At 44.4% G+C, this 18,832-nt stretch overlaps 2 protein-coding genes across 2 annotated transcripts in view; one reads left to right on the top strand and one right to left on the bottom strand.

Moving 5' to 3' along the window:
- PSMD1 (proteasome 26S subunit, non-ATPase 1) overlaps nucleotides 1-18,832 on the top strand; it is a 101,954-nt gene that overhangs the window by 40,842 nt on the left and 42,280 nt on the right. The gene's annotated exons all lie outside the window — the stretch shown is intronic.
- On the bottom strand, nucleotides 2,663-14,673 carry HTR2B (5-hydroxytryptamine receptor 2B). The gene is made up of 3 exons (XM_044673282.1): nucleotides 13,969-14,673; nucleotides 5,330-5,530; nucleotides 2,663-3,793 (listed from the first exon to the last, which is right to left on the bottom strand). Exons 1-3 carry the CDS (start codon nucleotides 14,294-14,296, stop codon nucleotides 2,901-2,903), a joined length of 1,422 nt encoding a protein of 473 aa, XP_044529217.1. The 5' UTR covers nucleotides 14,297-14,673; the 3' UTR covers nucleotides 2,663-2,900.

Genomic DNA, 18,832 nt, shown 5'->3' with positions numbered 1-18,832 from the left:
CACTTACTTCTTTTTGCCTCAGTTTCCTCCTCTGTAAAATGGGTGGGATAATAGCATCTCTTGGAGTTGTCGTGAGGATCAAATGAGACAATTATTGTAAAACACTTAGTGTAATGTGCTTTGTATGGCATGTGCTTTGTAAATGTTATTACTAAGATTTTCCCTACCTCTCACCTCCATTATTATGCTTAGTGATTTTTTGTTGTCTGTGTAGTTTGCCCTTCTGATACCCCAGGCTCATTCCCTAGACGCCAATTCAAATGATCTCCAATGTTACTCTATATAGTAAAGCAGAATAGAGATTAAATTTGGTTGTAGAGGCACAAACAGGTCTTGAGGTCAATAGAAAGTGTCATGTTAAATCTGGCGTCTCAGAAGAGAAGCCAGGGTTGGACATGCAGCTTTGGGGATCCATCACATGGTTTGTAGTTGAAACTGACATATGTAGAAGATATGCATTGATGGATGGATGGATGGACAGACAAACAAAGACAGAACCTGGGGCGATGACTGTTAAGAACAAGAGAAGGAAGAGAGAATCTAATCAAAAGAGACAAGAAGGTCAAAAGAAGAGGAAGGAATATCCCAAAGAAGGAAGGAATTGGCTACTGTGCCATATACTGTCAAGAGGCCAAGGATGATGGGAGAGAAAAGGACACTGACCACTTGGTAGGTCATTGGTGATCCTGACACAGCAAATATTGGTGAGGTGAGGGCAATGATAGGCCAGTTGCAAGGAATCCAGGGGTGGAGGAGGTGGCAAAGTAAAGGAAATGAGTGAAGATGTCTCTTTTTAGGAGCTTAGTAGTGAACGAGAGAAGCTAGATGGACTAGGATAGGAACTCGAGGCAAGGAGAAGGGAGCAGAATCAGGGGAAGGCATTCTTAGGTGAGGGGAAGCCCATGTTTGCAGGCACAACAGGAAGAATCAGAAGGGAGAGGCTGAAGATGCAAAAAAGAGAAGCGATTGATAGATGGAATGAGATGGACACAGGATGGAACAAATGGAGGGATTAATACTGAGCAGGAGGATGGTCACTCCTTTCTCTGAGGCAGGAGCTGAGCATGGACGGAAAGTTCTTTGATATGAGAGAAGAATTGAAGAATCATAGGTCTGGGCGGCTTTGATCTCAGAGGAGGTCGGCTTTTTTCTATAAGGGAATGAGAGAAGTGTTGGAACAGTTACTGTAATTGGGAATTAGTAAGAAGTAAATAAAAGGATTGTGGAATACAACTAAGGACTGCAAACGAGTTAAACTACAGACATTTGTAGCAGATAAAATTAGGACAGTTTTATGATTATCCAGCAGCATTCAATAGCCTGAGAGTATGAGTGGAAAATTTGGGTAGTGGGGCTTATCTTTGGGGAACAGCAGGTTAGAGAAGGCCAAGAGACAGGAGATTTCTCTTTGCAAATACATCATTGAAATAATGGATACTGGGGTGGCAGGAGAAGCTAGAATAGTTTTGATAGATTAAGAGATGATTATAGAAGACTCGGGGAACCACAGATTCCAGTGATCACAAAAGGGGTTCAGTAGGATAAAAAGAGCAGTGATAGGTAAGAGAGTCACTCATTCATTCAGCAAAGATTTCTTCTGTTATGTCTATAGATATTCTCAGCAATTGACAAACTGGTGGACCTTTGCTTGAATAACTCCTGTGCCTATTATCTATTATCTCATAAGGGTACCTGTTAGATTTGGGGAGAGGATCATTATCAGAACCACTCAGTCCAAGACTGGTTCCCCATTAATCCCCCTATTGGTCCATGTCCTGTCCTCTGTCCTTTTCCATGTGATAGACTTGAGCGAGTTCGTGATGCCAAATCTTCTCTAGGTTTGATACCACCAGTTCCTTCAGCGTTAGTATAGCCTGGTTTTATCCCCTCACTCTCTTGGTTACTCTTGTGAATGTACTTCAAAGGCTTTTGGTGTCCTTCCTGAAATGTGAGGTATAAAACCAAACCCAATACTCCAGTTGACTGATCTGAATTCAGCACAGAGACCAGGAACACTTCCTCCATCCTGAACACTGCTTGGAGTAAATGCAGCCTTCTGCCATATTCCCTTGCAACTCTGTCTTCCGGTGGGGTCTTTGAGTTTGCAGTCAACTAAAGGCTTTAGGTAGGATGGAAAGAGCTAGATTTGAAATCAGAGGGCCTGGCTCTGGATCTCGCCTCCACTCCTCACACTGCCTTTGTGGTCCTGGCTGTGTCAGTCACTTAGCCTCTCCCTGGCGAGGCCTCAGGCTCCTCATCAGCCAGGGATGTGGGCCTGGAAGGGGAGACCAGGTGATCTCAAACTTCCAGCTCTCCAGCCTAGAAAGCCACTTTATAAATGTCCCCTTAATGGTTGGGGGAGTCTTTGATCCACCCGAGGCCTTTTCTTTTCTAGTGTGGTGTCATCTGCCAGTCTGATACATGTGTCTTTTAAGTCCTCAGTGCCCAAGTAACTAATGAAAATGGCGACCTCTTACAGTTGAGCACTGAGCCTTCCCTGTGGAGCGTCATGAGTGTCCATGCCAGGGCCTAGCCTCTAGCAAAGCTCTGTACCATTAGGTCCTTAATAATCAGTTCTGGTTGTAAGGATTTTGTAAAAGAAGGCCAGGCCACACTTGTTGGTTAAATACTTGATTGAACTTTATTTGAATCTTTTGGCATCTTAATTACAGAAAGAGTGCTAGATGTTCTTTATTTTTGTGCAAAATAGCTATTTCATGAATCACTTGGTCCAATTGAAGAAAACAAAACAATACTGATAGTATCGACTCTTGGTCTGTAAGAAGATGCGGTAGCATGCATTCTGCAGTTCTTTTGACCGGCAATGGCCCCAAGTAGTCCCTCTGCCTGTGCTTAGTTCTGCTCATCACAGGATTTGTTTGAAGGGCACAAGAATTCTGCTACACGTAGCTGACCTGCTCGTCGGTTTTGTCCACTTCGTTTTCGGTGAGTAGTAGTGTGTCTAGTAGAATGGTGGATTGGGATTGTGTGGGAGAACTACAGAGTCTCATCGGGCTCTGGTACATGACAGGGTTAATCCCATTCCTCACTCCTTGTCTCACAAAGAATTTGGAGTTCTCTGCCACGGAATTCCTGAAGGACGTCTTGCTTGAGCATTTCCGAAGGGGCTTCACTGCCTTGCTGGCCCGATAGTTGCATGTGATGTATCGCCCAAACGCTTCCCGAAAGGTCTTATTAAAGAGCGTGTAAACCAGAGGGTTCACCCCGGAGGAAACATAACCGATCCAGACGAATATCTCCATGAGCTTCTGGAGCGTGGTCTGGCTACAGGAATCACAGGATGCTAATGTCACATTGGTGATAAAGAAAGGACACCACATGAACAGAAAGAGGAAGAACACAATCCCCAGCACCTTGGATGCCCGCTGCTCATTGGTAATCGTTTGAACAGACTTTTTTCCGATGCTGGACATCCGCCGAATAAGCATCTCATCGCTTGAGTTTGGCACCATTTTATTCTTGGGAGAAAAGTCTAGCATGGCCACCTTTTCAGGAGATGAGCCGGGTGTTTCATCCCTTTGGAAAACTGTGGACACAGTGGACCAGGTGAAACGCTGCGGGGGCTTGTTTTTGATCAAGTACGCCTTCTTCCGAAGCGCCTGGATAGTGAGAAAGTACGTGACGATCATAATGGCGAGGGGCGTGAAGAAGGAGGCCAGGGAGCCAAAGAGCATGAAGCTGCTGAAACGGTCTTTCGTGATCACACACGTGATGTTGTTGGGGTCCCCCACGCCAGCTTCTATGCCTTTGATTGGGATAGGGATGGCGATACCTAGAACAGAAGAAACCCAAACAGATGGAGCCTGGTATCATCACCCATGCGAACCATTCCAGGGAGTTCAGCACTCCGGCCATCCTGCCCACAGGAATGTTGTTACGTGATCATTTTATCTTTGCAGCAGCCCTGGAAGCTGGTGCTATTTATTTCTATTTTACAATCGAAGAAACAGATAGACAGAGATTAAGTAACTTGCCCAGAGACACATAGCTAGTAAGTGTCTATGGTAGGATTTGAACTTGGATCTCCCTGACACCAGGCCCAATGACACAGCTACAGAAGAAGGTCAGTGGTCAGTGGTCAGTGGCATTATTTATACAGATGTTCAGCGTTAGCTGATGGGTTGAGATTGTTTTGCAATTCACCCATGTAAATAGGGTTTTTCTTAAGCGTCTTCTTCACCCTGCTTGGTTTGTGCAGTGCTCACCTGCTAATTTCCAAAGTACCATTTTAGCCGAATTTAACTCTCTTCTAAGATATTCTATTGGGAAATCTCCTGCCTTGCTTCATGGACTTGTTGAACACTAGATATGGGAACTGAGCCATCAAAACGGCTGCCTTCGGAAACCTTGTTTATCTGCCCATCATTTATGGACATCGTTTTCTTTCATACTCCCTTCTCCACTGCAGATCATTAGGTAGCTAAAAACTAGAATAACAGACTGTAAACCCTCGGATTAACTGCCTTGCTCTGGCACCTCGGCTTCCAAGGTACTCTTGTCTTCTTGCCTAATTTCTGCTCAAAATTTGTGGACTGAGGTTGGGTTGGTTGGCTTTTAAAGTACTTTCAGTTCCCTCCAGTTACCTGCTCGGCTTCCTTGGAGGTGCTTATGCAGCTGATTTCAACAGAATCTGATGTTTTAGTTTTTACACATGAACTCTTAGGGTCTTGTGTTGAGTTAGAACAAGCACTTGAGTGTGTTGTCAGAGCAGTGCCTCTATTTCACAGAGCTAGTGCTTCTGGGTTCTGTCTGCTCTTGAGGCACAGTAAAGATCATGAAAGCACACGGGGTTTCCCTCCTGTGCTCAGGAGCCTTCCCATTTTTAAAAACATAGTTAGCAGAAATGTAGCTTAATATCCTGCATTAGCACCTCAAAGATCGGGTTTTCCTCAGCACAGACCCAGCCTCCACTGATGCAGGGAGATGAGTATCTAAGTAAAGAGATGATATTTAAGAACTATCCTGAGGCTCCTCCAACCAGCCGGTTATGACCTTCTCCTACGTGAGCAATGCAAGAGCCCCCGACTCTGCCTAGGACCACTTTTGGAAGCTTTTTTAGCTGAGCGAAACCTGCTCGATCGAAACCTTAGCTGGCATCGCCTTTGAGCGCCCGGGGTCACCTCCACATGGGGGGCTGGGCTAGATCTTACTGATGGGGTTACGGTCCTACCAGTGTGTGTGTGTGTGTGTGTGTGTGTGCCCACACACACCTAGAATTATTAGGTCTCGACCTGTGCGAATGCCCCTTGCCCAGGCCGCTTCTTGAAAGGCCCCCTTCCATCCCCAGAGCCTTTCCTTTCTCACATACCTATTGAAATGAGCCACACCACGGTTATCTTGATGAGGGCTGTTGCTCGGGAGTTGTATTGACTGGCCTGGATGGGCTTTTTGATGGCTATGTAACGGTCCACCGAGATGGCGCAGAGATGCATGATGGAAGCAGTCGAGAAAAGCACATCCAGAAACAACCAGGCGGGGCAGAGGACAAGCGGAAGGGGCCACACTGGCTCTGGGAGAGAGAAAACACCGAGTGATCGTTATTTCTCCTACGTCCAGTACCTACAGCTGGCATTACTTCATACATCTGGGGACCGCGGCGTCAGCACTGTGTACTGAGCAAAGCCCAGCTCAGAGGGAAGACGAGCCGCTAGATGTGGGTGGCCTGGCTCTGTCCCTGTCCCTGTCCCTGTCCCTGTGATGAAGGAGAATGACGACTACTGCAAAAAGATTCACCTAAATATTCTTTTCCATGGCTGGCACTCCCAGGACATTGAAAAGACAGTTCAGTTTAACAGGAAAAAATTAGTCATTTTAGGGAACATGTTGTTACAAAGCCAAGTTTCTCTCCCCATTCCTATCGCCAAGCTTTTTTTTAATCCTTACCTTCTCTCTTAGAATCAATACTGTCTTGGTCCCAAGGCAGAAAAGTGGTAAGGGCTAGGCATAAGGGTTAAGGTCACACAGCTAGGAAGTGTCTCGGCCATATTTGAACCCAGGACCTCCTGTCTCTGTGCCTGGCACTCTATCCACTAAGTCATCTAACTGCCCCCTAGTCACACTTTTTAAGAAATATTAATAATTGTTTCTGTTTCCGATAAGCCAAAATAGGAAGTACTTGTCCTCTTCTTCATTTTGCAGTGCTATTTAGTTGCTGGGCTGTGATAATGTTTCTGAAGGGGGGGCCGGACAAGTTAGTGTCCCCCTAATAATGAATTTCATCACTAATGGCTGACCTTTATACTTCTCCGGAGTTTTCCTTAAAGAGCCTGAAAGGGAAGAACTCGGCTCCTCTACACTGAGCCCCGTTTAGGGGAGGACTTTGGCTCAACTTACTGTGATTTAGGATAGTTTTGAAGCAGAGCAAATTTCCGTGAAATTCTTTGTCAATCCTTAACCGTGATCTGTTGTTGAGTGTGTAGGGGCAGTGGTGTGGCCAGGTTAAAGCACAAAGCGAAGAGATGTCTTACCATTCCCAAGGTGCCCTTTGGGCATGGGCAGTGGTGGGAGGAGGCAGCACAGGAAAGTCTGACCCTGTGTACAGGCAAAATAGGCGCCTGCCCGTGTCCCATAATCAAAGGGTGCCAGGATGGGCCTCTGGCCATTCTCTTTGTCCTAGGCATTGCAGCAGACCAGACCAGTTAAAGCCAGTTTGTTCTTGACTTTGAGTGTGGCATTGTAGGCAAAAAAAATGGTGATCTACTACCTAGTGACTTCTTCCTAGTGGGCAGTTGGTAGTACTTGGTGTGTGGAGTGATTGTCATAAAAGCAGTTTAATTATCTGTTCCTATTTCTGTCCAATTTAAATGTAAGTGATCACCTCCCTCTCTCATTGTAAAGGTCGGGGCCTGTGAGTAACTAATATTCCTGTGTTGTTAGCACAGTCCATTTGTTGGTTCATTCTACTGAACTTTCTTTCTTCGATCTTTGTTACAAGGGGTGGCTTCCTGGGAAGGGACACGGGGAGGGCTCAAATCAAAAATGATTGGAATCTCAAAACAAAAGGCACTCCTCAAATAGATCATTAGCTAGCCCAGTACTCAGGATCTCATTCAGTGGAAGTTTTTCTTGCTTCAGTGTAGGGTATCTGGTTAATGTAGAGTCCTGTTCTTCAGCTAGCGTTGTACTGTTTGCTCATCTTGAAAATTTGAGACTTGATTAGGAAATTTTGTTTTAAAAATGTCTTGACTCTTAAGCTGCCTGTCAGGGACTGGGACTTCCAAACTTTGGGACTTACACTGGGCCTTCAAAGAGAAGTTATTAGATATCATTCATGTGTGTCACAGACACACACATGTACACACACCGTCTCTCCCCCTCTCTCCCTCTCTGTCTCTCTCCCTTTCTGTCTCTCTCCCTTTCTGTCTCTCTCCCTTTCTGTCTCTCTCTCTCTCTCTGTCTCTCTCTCTCTCCCTCTCCCTCTCTCCCTCTCCCTCTCCCTCTCTCTCCCCCCCTTAAGTAGCTACCGAGCTGATCGAAGGGCTCTCCCCCAAAACCCCTACAACAAAATTCAGTTGTTGTTGGGTGGTTGGTGTGATGGAGAAGCCCGCGACCGCCATTGGCCCAGTGCCCTGGTCGTCTTTGTGACAGTCCTATCATTCCCTTCTGGGACAGTTTCTGTCATTTGTTTTGTCCTTGTTTCACCACAGCCGTTCTCACCACCTTGAAATTTTACAATCTTTTAAGTGTCTGCCAGTAAAGTGGGTGTAGACATCTGATGGTTGGAGAGTACAGACGTATTTTCAGATGGATGTTTACATTTCTTTTTTCCCTTCAAGCCCTGCTTATTTGGTCTTGCACCCCTTATTCATCAAAGTATCTTAATTTTAGAAATTCCTCATAAATTTAGCATATCAAATTGTGATCAGACTATTTACTAGCCCTGCAAAGATCTTTTCCTAGTCTCTGCCCTTTTCATCTTGGGTAGACTGAACTCCGTATCTAGGTAAAGACAGACAGTCGGCTGTAGTGAAGGAGTGAGGGTGTGGGACCTGGCTTGGAATTCTGCCAGCTCGTGCATGCTCCTTTTCAGATCCTCAATTTCCTCATCTGTAAAATAGTATCTGATTGTTATAAAGAAAGCATTTTGTATACCTTGAGGCACACATAGTATAAGCATGGGTGAGCCATTCATGATACTCCTGGTCAGACACACATTTTGTCCTTCTTTTTGCCCAGTAACTAGATCAAAATGTTGTTACTTTTCAGTAAAGAGTGTTTGATCTTTTCCAACAAGCTTAGCACTATATTGCGATCAAGATATCCATTCTTCATTCTCTGATTTCTTTTTATATGTTCATGTTCTTTTCTATTTAAGCAGTTGCTACATCTGGAATTAATTGCAATCCATGGTACAGAGGGGAGAGGTAGCACAGACAGCCTGCGCCTGAGGCTGATGTTGGGCTTTCTGTGGATTTGACTGTCGGATTCAGGATTAATTAACATCAACATCGTTAACTACCACAGCACCTCCCACACGTACACATAGCCCTTTGCTATTTATAAAGTGTTCTCCTTTTAATCTAAGTCTGGGGATGGGACCAGGCTTTAGTTAGGCCGAGAGTGCCACTAGTCAACAGATGGAAGAGCAGAAATTGGCTTTCACATTGGATTTGACTTTTCCTTCAAAGCTTCTGCTACTTTCTGAGGCTTTATCTTTAGTGAAAAGACGGTTCAGAAAAAGAGTTGGCCTGGTCAGTGCTCTGAGAAGAAGGGACAATGGAAGCAGAAGAGAGGTGCCCCTCTGTATTAGAACAAGGCAAGCTTTCAGCGAGAGCCATGGAGACCTCGTGTTAGCAGTGAAATGCGTCTGAGTTCAGCTTTACCTCTTCTTTAAATTGAGAAGATCAGGGCTCAGAATGTTAGGCTTCTTCGCCATCAGACAGCTTGCCTTCTGTTTCACTCAGCCGTCCTTTTCTGCTTCCAGACTGTTCGTACGTCTATTGGTGAAATGACAACACTTTCAGACGGTAAACCTGCTGGGCTAGTTCTTGTAGAACCTGGTACAGCCTCTTGAGCACTTCCGTTAACCAGTGGTGAAAGTGAATTGAATTTCCCAACCTCTTACTGCAGGCTTATTTTTTATAATTGAAGAGAAACAGGTAATTAAACATTAAATATCATTAGTGTGAAGCTGCCATGATTTTCATCTTTAGTGTGGCTTTACATGGTGGTTGTTGCCAGTAAGAGAAAATGAATGTGAGTTTCTACTTTTTAAAGAAGCTTAGACGATTAAAAATGATTGAGGGAAAAAAAAAAATGATTGAGGGAAGCCCAGATTGAGAGATCTACTTTCTAGTTAGCCATGGTGGTTCCACATTTCAGGAAACTGCATAATGGAATGACCTGCGCAGCCTGGTTTGTCTGATGGCTCTAGCCTAAAAAATATTCGCGGTTGATGTGCCTGTGATAGATGGGATATTACTTTAAATAATCTTAAATCTCTGAATTTTAAAATTTGCCTAAATGCCTCGATGGGTAGAAATATCCAGAATGCATGCAAATGTTAGGTCAGTTTAGTTATTAATTTCTGTAAGTTGATCAGCAGTTTTTCATCCTCGCATACCCATTTTCCCCCTTATATCATTCAAAGGCAAGCTAAGGGCTCGGGGTTTTAGTAAGAGCATCAGATTCTTTTGCAGGAATAAATAATCTCCTGAAATTAAGTTGAAGAAAGATTTTATCTTGTGGGCGACGTGGTAGGCAGAGAAGGGCATTTTGCCAGGCGTCTCAGACGGTCTGGATGTTGTGTTTTCTGATCTGTAATCATTCTGAGGTAGACTTTAGAGAAAGTAGCTGAAGACCTTGTCAGAAGCTTCCCTTCGCCTCTCGGTTGTCAGATGGGTAATTTTTACGCCAGTCTTTGGCAGATGCTTCTGCAGTCTCTCTAAGGCTGTGCTTTACCAGCTGGCAGGCTCACCTCTAGAATTTCAGCATTCAACATCTAAATACATTTGGTGACTTATTATGGAGAACCTACTAAATATGTCCTTGTTAGGGGCACATGGGAACATTTATTTTTGATATTTTGGCATGATCGGTACTGAGCTTCTAGTCAGTGGACGCAAATCTCTGTTAAAGCCATCGAGACCAGACAACAGACATACCCTAGAAGTGGCATTTGCCTACCTGTTTACTGGACAGGATACAGATCCAAATTTGCCAAAACAGTTAAGTGCCGCAGTATTTGGATAGAGGGTCACACCGATAGCTGCCATTGGGAGACCTCTTGGCCACAAAACATTTTCCTCAGCCCTGTTTGATACTGTGAAATTGGGATTCAGTCTTAGGGGATTCTTCTTTATAAGCTGTCCACCTCTTTCCTTGGTGGCAGGGCCATAGTACTGAACCTGGAGGGGTCTCCCTACCGCTTTTATTCAGGCCCACCCAAGGTCATGTCTTGTTCAAACAGGCAGAAAGTGATGATGGAGGATGCCAGGGAAGACGCTCACCTGCTCTCTTAACTGCTTTTTTGTTTAAACGAGACAAGCCAAACAGTGACTAAAGAAGGAATTATTATACACAAAATAGGCTCTTGACAGAGGACCCATTTTTAATACTGGGCATAGTGGAAAGAGCGCTGAACCTGCGATAGATAGACTTTGTTTGGGGCCAAACTCTTCTTTTTACTCAGGAAAAATCATAGAAACTCTGTGGGCTTCCCACACTCTTCCACATCTACACAGTGAGAACAAATGACATGTGTCCTGCTCCCTTGGAAGAAGTGCATTTTGAGCATTTTAAAGGAATTGTGTAAATGGAGGCGGGGAATCCCTCACTCCAGACGTGGCCTTCTGTGCCAAGTAAGCTCTCTTGAGAGATAGCTAGTGGTATGGATGACACTTTTGGTTTGTTTGCCTTCACTGGTGAAAGGTATTATATTTTACATAAATATTAATAAATATGAGTATAAAAATGCCATCAATACCCATAAATATTGATATGTAAGTATAATATTTAGAGTAAAGTAATAAATCTTTTAGCCTTTATATTTGGGACTTAAATTAGATGCTAAAGTGGAACAAGGGACCTCACCGATTTGGGACCCAGTCCCTATAATTAGGGCTCTGGTCTTTATAGCCTTTTGAGGTTCCTTTGAATGGCATCACTGTAGAATGCCCTGATTTTCAAGAGCTAAGAACCTGATTCTCTGAGATTTCAGCCAAATCCTCTACATAAGACTTGAAGAAGAAGCTATCCTGGTGACCGTGGCATCAGGGTTGTGTTCCAGGAGGTGGCTTGGAACTCAGTGTGCATTTGCTGTAGACGCACTGTTGGAGTTGGTGGTGAGTGGAATGTTTGTCCCTGACGAGCTCCTCTCTTTGACCTGAATGAATGGTTTTGCCACTGCTGTTTGACCCATCATTTGATGATCAGGGTTATGTTGCTCTGTGATTTTTTTTGTTCTTTGTATTTCCTGGGCCTGTTGCAGGGCTTGGCACATAGTAGGCACTTATTAATAAGTGCATAGTGCTTATTGATTCAAGAAAGGAACTACAAAACCAGCACCGCGTCTTTTTCCCCCAAAGGGCTGCACTGGGATTTAAGAGTGGCTGTTTAAGCCCTCTCGATTTCTGAGAGGCCGTACATTTCCTTCAATTAAAATAAAATCTCTTAGGCAAATGTTGTTATTTAAAATGTTCATTTAAAGGACAGAGTACGTTTGGGAGGCTATATGGAGGCCTAAACACTACCCAATTTAGTCACAAAGAGGAATGGAGGAAAAATTCCAGGAAGTTTCTCACAAATACATTGCACAATATGGGGTTGTCTTGCTAAGAAATTTATTGTGGGAAATTTGTTGTCCTTAATTTACTGGTCTTTGCTATTTGATTTTTCCATAGTAATAAATAAACTTTTCGTAAGCCCCTACCTTGTCATTTTGTTTAAAAGCTTCCCCCTTAATCAGCCACCACTTTAGTTTTATCTCAGTATGTGAGGATTATTTTTTTTTAATCGCCAAATACAGCCGATTTCAAACGGCTCGTTGTGGTTTTTTTATTTACATGTTTGCAGATTCCGGGTGGCAAAATTCCTCATGCCCAGATACTGCACTGTTGAGGCAGCTAAATGTCCCGAGTTATTTAGTTGAACATAAATATTAAGGCACATTCTCATAAGTGCTTAATGATAAGCACATGCGAACTTCCTTCCTTGGACTTTGAATGCTTTGGTTTAAGGCATCCGACTTCTAATGGCCAAAGTTCAAGCACTGCCGTTTTTCCTTGTTCTGTGTAGGCTCTGCCATCCCTTAGATAGGCAGCCCCAGCCCTGACCCGGCAGCCCGCTTTTGTTGTCATCAGAGTTTAGACCCCTGGAATCTTGGCTTTTTCATACCCGGGGCAGTTTTATTCCGCTAGACTCCATCTCAGTAGCAGTCATGAAGTATTTGATTTCTTTGGAAGTTAAAGCTGACTTCTCGTGGTCAAGCAGTTGATTCTGTATTAAGAGAAGTGGCCTGCAGGAGCTGCTACTTCAGTCCTCGAATGCATAGTATGGTAGGGCTGTCCTGTGCGTGGCGTTTGTGCTCCACAGGAAGGGCAGCCCCCCACATCTGGGAGAAGTCGGGGCTGCAGCCTCCTGTGATTCCAAGTAAGGTCTGCAGCGAGGCACCCTCTTCCTGCACCCTTGTCAGCAGAAGCGCGTCCTGCCAGGCACGGAAACACGGCTCGAGCTACACTTATGCTGTGTGATGGCTAACTTTTGTTTGCTCGGGGTGGCATCTTTTCCTTAAGGTAGGTAGTACAGCAGCAAGGAATGAGCTTGTGAAGGGAGCCCAAGAGCAGGACGTGGTTCGCTAGAGGAATGCTGGTTACCGAGCAGGGCCATTCATTGCTGCCTTATATTTAGCTTCTCACCAAATAGCCAGTGATTTGCTCAGATGGTTACTTTTCACTCCGGTTTGAAGGGGAGCATTTTTAAACATTTTCTATCTCTGTGCTTTGGTGTTTGATTTTGAGTCGTCCTATGTAAGAAGTGTGCCGAGCGTCACGGAAATGCCCCAGGTTTCCCCTGAGGCCACTCTACATAGTCGGATCACGGAGCCCTTTAACTTTGCACACTGCTAAAGGTACTGTTGTTAAGTTCTGTTCTAACATAAGATTCCTTAAATATTTTCCCCATGGTTACAGCTAGATTACTCAAGAGATTAAGAAACCGAAATGGGGCGGAGAAGTATAATCTGTGGGTTGAAAAAAATTCCTCCTTAGAACTAAAATATTTAGGAGAGGTATTTTAAGACTATTAAGTTACTTAAGAAATCTTTTTAAGAAACTGATTTAAATCAACAGAAAACTCATTAATCTCAACAATTTGAGTATTATTCCATTTGATTTAGTGAGTTTTGAGGGTCCTCAATTTTCCCACTTCTGGTACCAGTTTTCAAAAACCAGGAGAGCTGAATAGAAAGGTGGATCATTTCTTTCTGTGACTAAAGATTTTTCATGATTATGCCATAAACAGAATGGAGATCACTGGCTGAGGACATTTTCAAAAACGTACAGAATACTGGAAATGACAGGAATTTGGATGGAACCATTCTTTACAGTTAGGGGCAAGGTGAAAGCAAGGGCATGTCATAAATAAGGGAGCCTGGCCTCACACATGGTAGACAAAAAAATCTCAGCTAGCTTCAGCTTCCCAGACAAGACTTTTAACCCAACTGACCCTCCAACCAGCCATGCAACATCTTCAAATGCCATTTACTTAGAGAAGGTCTTTACCATTATTATCAGAATGATTATCCTCTAGAAGAGCATTTCTGCCCATTCTGACCAGCATGCACTAGTAAGATCGTAACTGCCCTTAGCTAGGAGAGCAGCGAGAAATTGTCACTATTTTTAGTTCCTTTTTCTTTTAGTCCAAACTGAAACTATCCGAGAACAGCTCCCGTGCTAGCAGAGTAGGGCGCCGCGGTCATGACGGCTGCGGCAAAGGCCACGACTGACTTACCAAACATGATGGTGAGGAGGGCGATCGGCATCACGAACAGCCCGACCAGCAGGTCAGCCACTGCCAGTGACATCAGAAAGTAATTAGTAGCATACTGCAGCTTTTTCTCCAGGGACACGGCGAGGATGACCAGAATGTTCCCCCCGATTGTTGGGATGATCACCAGGAAGATCAGGAGAGCTGCCCAGCGCAGCTTCTTTTCCCCGGGTGTCGCTTCGGTGGGCAGTCCCGACCCATTGGAGGCGAGTAAGCGGTCAGACATTTTAGAGCCCTGCAGAAGGTATCCTGGGATTGTGCCTTGCTCCAAAAGTCTGTAAGAAATAGCCATTCGCTGTTTTCCTGTGGTCCAGTCTGCTTCTGGAGAGTGGTCAACATGGTCAGTAGCTCAGCGAGTCATCTGTTTTTTTAAGACATTGTACCCATGCCAGACAATCCAAGCCGAGGTGGACCCCCTTCTTTAAAAAAAAAAAAAATCTGTTTCACCAGCTCATGGCCATCCCTGCTTGGTAAAGAAGGTCCTTTGGGCTGGTTGCTGCTCTAAGAGCCTCAGATTTCACACGGTTTTAGGAGAGGAACCAGCACTCTGGACATGGAGGCAGTCGGCTTGCTTCTTGTAGCAGCAGAGTGGTCGGGGCACTGGAATGCCAAAGGGTTCCCCCTCGATACAAAATATGCAGATGACATCATTTTAATTTACAGAGACCAGAACAGCAGCCCCAGCCCCTCCCTTCTCCCAGAGCTCTGGTCTGCATTGAGAACTTCGAGAGCTGGAAGAGTTCTTCTAGTCCAGCCCCTTCATTTTACTGTGGAGGCCCACAGGGGGGACGTGACTTACCTAACATCATATCTCACGGCTGCTGGGACTCGGTTATTTGTGGGCAGCATCCAGCCACTCGCCTAGTGATTTAGATCTTAACTTGTACGCCAGGGTTCCAGGGAGAGACTTCAAGGGATTCAAAATGATATCTTTATAAAGTTTTCACTCGCCTTGGATTTTCTTTGTAATTCTATGGATTTTATCACAGACACTTAAAAAACATCCCAAGAAGGAGGTCCGTGATACCAAAACAGTTAGGAAATTCCCATTTAAATTAAATAGGTTTCCTGAGCTACTGATTTCTGATTTTTTTCAGATTAGCAGAAAGTTAGTAGCCCAAGAAAACGAGTTATTTCATGATCCTGGAATCCCTTCATACCTCTGCTGACCTATACAGATTTGGGGTGAATATTGAGAATGAGTCTGGGGGAGTGGGAAGGACAGCAGTGTCCCCAAGAATTTACTCACTGACGTGGAGCGGCACTTTCAAAGCAGAACTTTGGCACACTGGCCACCATTATTATGAGCCATGTGGCGGGCTCTAGAACTGTGTACCCACCCATGCAGACTGGGCATGTCCCTTAGATTTGGGGCATTTTTCTGTAGATTATGACAGGGAAGGAAACACTTTCATTTTCTCTCTGAATTTTGTAAATTGTCTTCAATTTGAGAGCACAGAAAGAAAGGTAAATGGCAAGAATTGTCCATGAGTTTCCCTGTAGCAGTGAACTGTTTTAAATCATATCTCAGCACCTTATATAAAATGTTTACTTGTCTGAATCCTGAGGTTCTTTAGCATCTCTCCCCCCTTCATCTGCCCCCCCAAAGTAGCCACCCAGACTTCCCGACCCAAGAAAAAGCCTGGTTGTTTTTAAAAAATATTTCTGAACGCATAGAACTCTGCATAGAACTTTTAAATGTCATTCAATGTAGAATGGTTGTGTTTTTTTAAACCACTGTGGAAACAGAGGAAAGGGGCAATGGGATTGTTGACAAATTAGACTTCAGTGGTAGTTCCTGTTTTCATTCTCCAGTAGCTAACTTACATGTCTGCTTTGCACGCTTGCTGCCTTCTAGCACATGTCATCCCGGGGGTCGTTTGGGCTCGCCGGTCACGCTCACTGCGGCGGCCGAATTCCTTCCCTGACGGAGCCGTTCTGGGGTGCAGTGCTTGAAAGCGAGAAGACAAATGAATGTTGTGTGTGCTTGTAACAGTGCCAGGAAGGTCATTTCCTTTTGAATTTGGTCATTGTGCGAGAGTCGGGGCATCTTGTAGAACTGTTAATAATTCTCAGTTAAGGGTATCAAGCCGGTGCTGGCAGTACTTGTTCAGAATGGTGGTTTCTGAGGCTCCAGGTATCTGGACAGCCCTAAAAGTTCAGCTCTGCTGAGGAATGTCTGAAGGTTGCCGATAGTGTCGATGATAAGGCTGGATTTCCGAAGTCCAGGGAAAGCTGGCTGAGTGTTCTCCCCCTCTGTCCTCGGGGGCCCGGAGGGCCGCGGTTTTTGCCGGCGGCCCAGCCAGATGATATATATACCTCTCCTAGGAAGCCTCCTGGATCGTGCCCTTCAGAGTTACAGCCTTATATGGAACACCACCAAGGCTGACTTATTAGACATGTGCACGTGTGGACTGCTTGGAGCTCTTTGTCTCTTTTTAAAAGCTCAGACTTTGTTGTTGTTTTTTATCAGTTTGTTCCAAGGATTTAGAGGGAGAGAATAATCTAGGAAGAGGAAATAAACTTTAGCCTGAATTCCAGAGCTTTGGGGTGAGAATTCAGCATTCTGGGCTATCTACATTTTAGAGACTAGCTTTTCATTTCAGCTGAACAGAGAATAATAGTAAAAAAGCCCAAACCTAATATTAACAGGTCCCTTCTACCACCTAGCCCTGGCTGAATGTTGATGGCAGTCTGGCTTCGTGCTTGTCCTCTTTTATGCTTCTGGCGGCCTAACTGTGGGTGGGCAAGGCAAATGGATCAGAAATCGAAGAATCAGTTAAGACCTCAGAACTGGGAGATTGTACTGGACTCCTTTTACATTTAAGTTGTAATAAGGAAAGATTTATCTGCTTAGATGTATAATTTTTGTTCATTTGGTTTTCATTCTGGACCATTTTTGTTAAGCTGATAAAATATTAATCAGAAACAATCTAATGGATTGAAATATTCCAGCATTGTCATTTAAGTGGTTTCTGGAAATGTTCAAATGTGTCCTTTGTTCTGAAACGTAATATATGCCTCGTGGCACAGAATTTCTTCCAAAGCAAATAATGTCAAGTAATTTTTAAAAATGGCACTATTCGGCCTCTGTGCACAGCAGCAAAGAGCTGGGAGCTACTAGCCCTGTTAGCCCTGTCGTGAGCATCGCCCGCAGTGGGGGACGGCTGATACCTCTTGGCTGAGGGGGGTCCTTGAGATTTGTTTTTCCTCTAGTATTCAGAACCCAGGGGATGAGGAGAAAAGTGTCTAGCCTTGGGTTGTGGCAGCCTGGGGAGGAAGATCTAGCTAGCATTTATGGGGAGCTTTTAAGTTTGCAGAATACTTTACGACCCGCAACCCCTGGGAAGTCTTCTGACCCCAGATCCAGCACTGTGCAGTGCACTCCAAGACTTGTTTCTTCTGTAAAATGTTATTTTCTAACTTCATCCTGCCCTGTTGGGTTTTTCCCCAGTCCTTTAGCTGAAGGTAGCACTGGGTATTTTTGCCTTTTTTCAGTATCTGAAATTTTATTTAAAATACAATCCTTAAAATCCTTGACGTTTTAGTGACTCGTGATCCTTTCTGTCTTCATTTTAACTCTTGTTCGTGAGGAGGAAAGGAGAGGCTTCCTCCCCGCTGCTGACAGCCAATATGGACGGGCTGGACTTAGCTGTCTACTACTTCTCTTCTCAGCTTCTCCCTGAGGGCCTCAGGCTGCCTTGAGGCTGTGGCTTTGGGGATCTTTCTCCAATTCCAGAGACTGGCCTCGCTGCTTTGTTCACTTCCAATAGCCTCCCTTTTGACCCCAAACGTGGACATCCCCAAGGGACTGTCTTCACTCTTGTCTTTTATATCTTCATCACTCTGGACAGATGCTACTTAAGTCTGGAGCTCTGGCCCAGGCCAGAGAATGACAGTGTCCAGCCAAGCAGCCACCATGAGGTCTCTGCCCTCAGCCCCAATGCATTTCAGGCCCAAAATGCTTCTCTCTTACCCAAATGATCACTGGATCCTCCTGGCCTCATTTTTGACAGCACTGCCAACCGAGTCTCCTAGATTATGGTCTAAAGGCCCCGTCACTCCAGCTTTGTTGGCCCTCTCGGCTCCCAAATCACACCCAACCTTTCCTTTATCTGTCTGAGGTCCTTTTGACTCACTTTTCCCCTTAGGAAACAAGAAAGTGGCCTTTGCTTGGGGCTGATGTGTGAAGAAATACAGCCGCATCCATGTGACTCACTCCAAGTTGGGAGTCTTCCTCCTGGAGAACAACTGAAAATCTCTTTCAGTGTAGATTGGGTCAGTCCTAAAAAGGAGGGCTACTTTGGTTAATCTCTGAGGAGAATGAGCAAACCTGGGTCTTGATGACCCTCAGAAGTTTCTGCATTGGCCATGTCCACACTTACGTATTCATATATAGTGACAGAACATTTCAGTATTTCAGTACAAATTATCAAATATGTTCTATAAAATAAATAGCACAACAGAGAAATGTACGATATAAAATAAATATTACATGTGGGTAATATTTAATTCTATCACCTGTCATTTCATTTAATACATCATATATAACTTTTATACGTGGCCAATGCAGAAATTTATGTTGTTTGTGCACGTTTGATGCAGGGGTTTGGGGGGTTTTCTTCCTCCGGTGGTGGGTAGGTAAAAAGGAGTGAAAATAAAATGTTAATTGAAGAAAAATAAAATAGTTTAAAATGTTTGTCAGCCACTCTCTAGCAGTTCTCCAGCCAGTGGGCATGCAGCTTATTTTTTGTTTCTTGTTACCAAAAATGGTGCCGTGTCATTTTCCATTAAAGTTCCAAATTGTTTTCCAGAATTCCTGGACCAG

The sequence above is a fragment of the Gracilinanus agilis genome, chromosome 4 (genome assembly GCF_016433145.1).
Source record: "Gracilinanus agilis isolate LMUSP501 chromosome 4, AgileGrace, whole genome shotgun sequence".
Taxonomy (NCBI): Eukaryota; Metazoa; Chordata; class Mammalia; order Didelphimorphia; family Didelphidae; genus Gracilinanus; species Gracilinanus agilis.
The sequence above is the reverse complement of the archived record's forward strand: the minus strand, read 5'-3'. Positions and strand labels throughout refer to the sequence as shown.

Coding starts and splice junctions, on each gene's coding strand:
- HTR2B (XM_044673282.1), bottom strand. CDS start 14,296: ATGGCTATTTCTTACAGACTTTTGGAGCAAGGCACAATCCCAGGATAC. Junction 5,531..13,968: donor CCTCCTCACCATCATGTTTG/GTAAGTCAGTCG, acceptor TCTCTCTCCCAG/AGCCAGTGTGGCCCCTTCCG. Junction 3,794..5,329: donor GGTGTGGCTCATTTCAATAG/GTATGTGAGAAA, acceptor CTTCTGTTCTAG/GTATCGCCATCCCTATCCCA.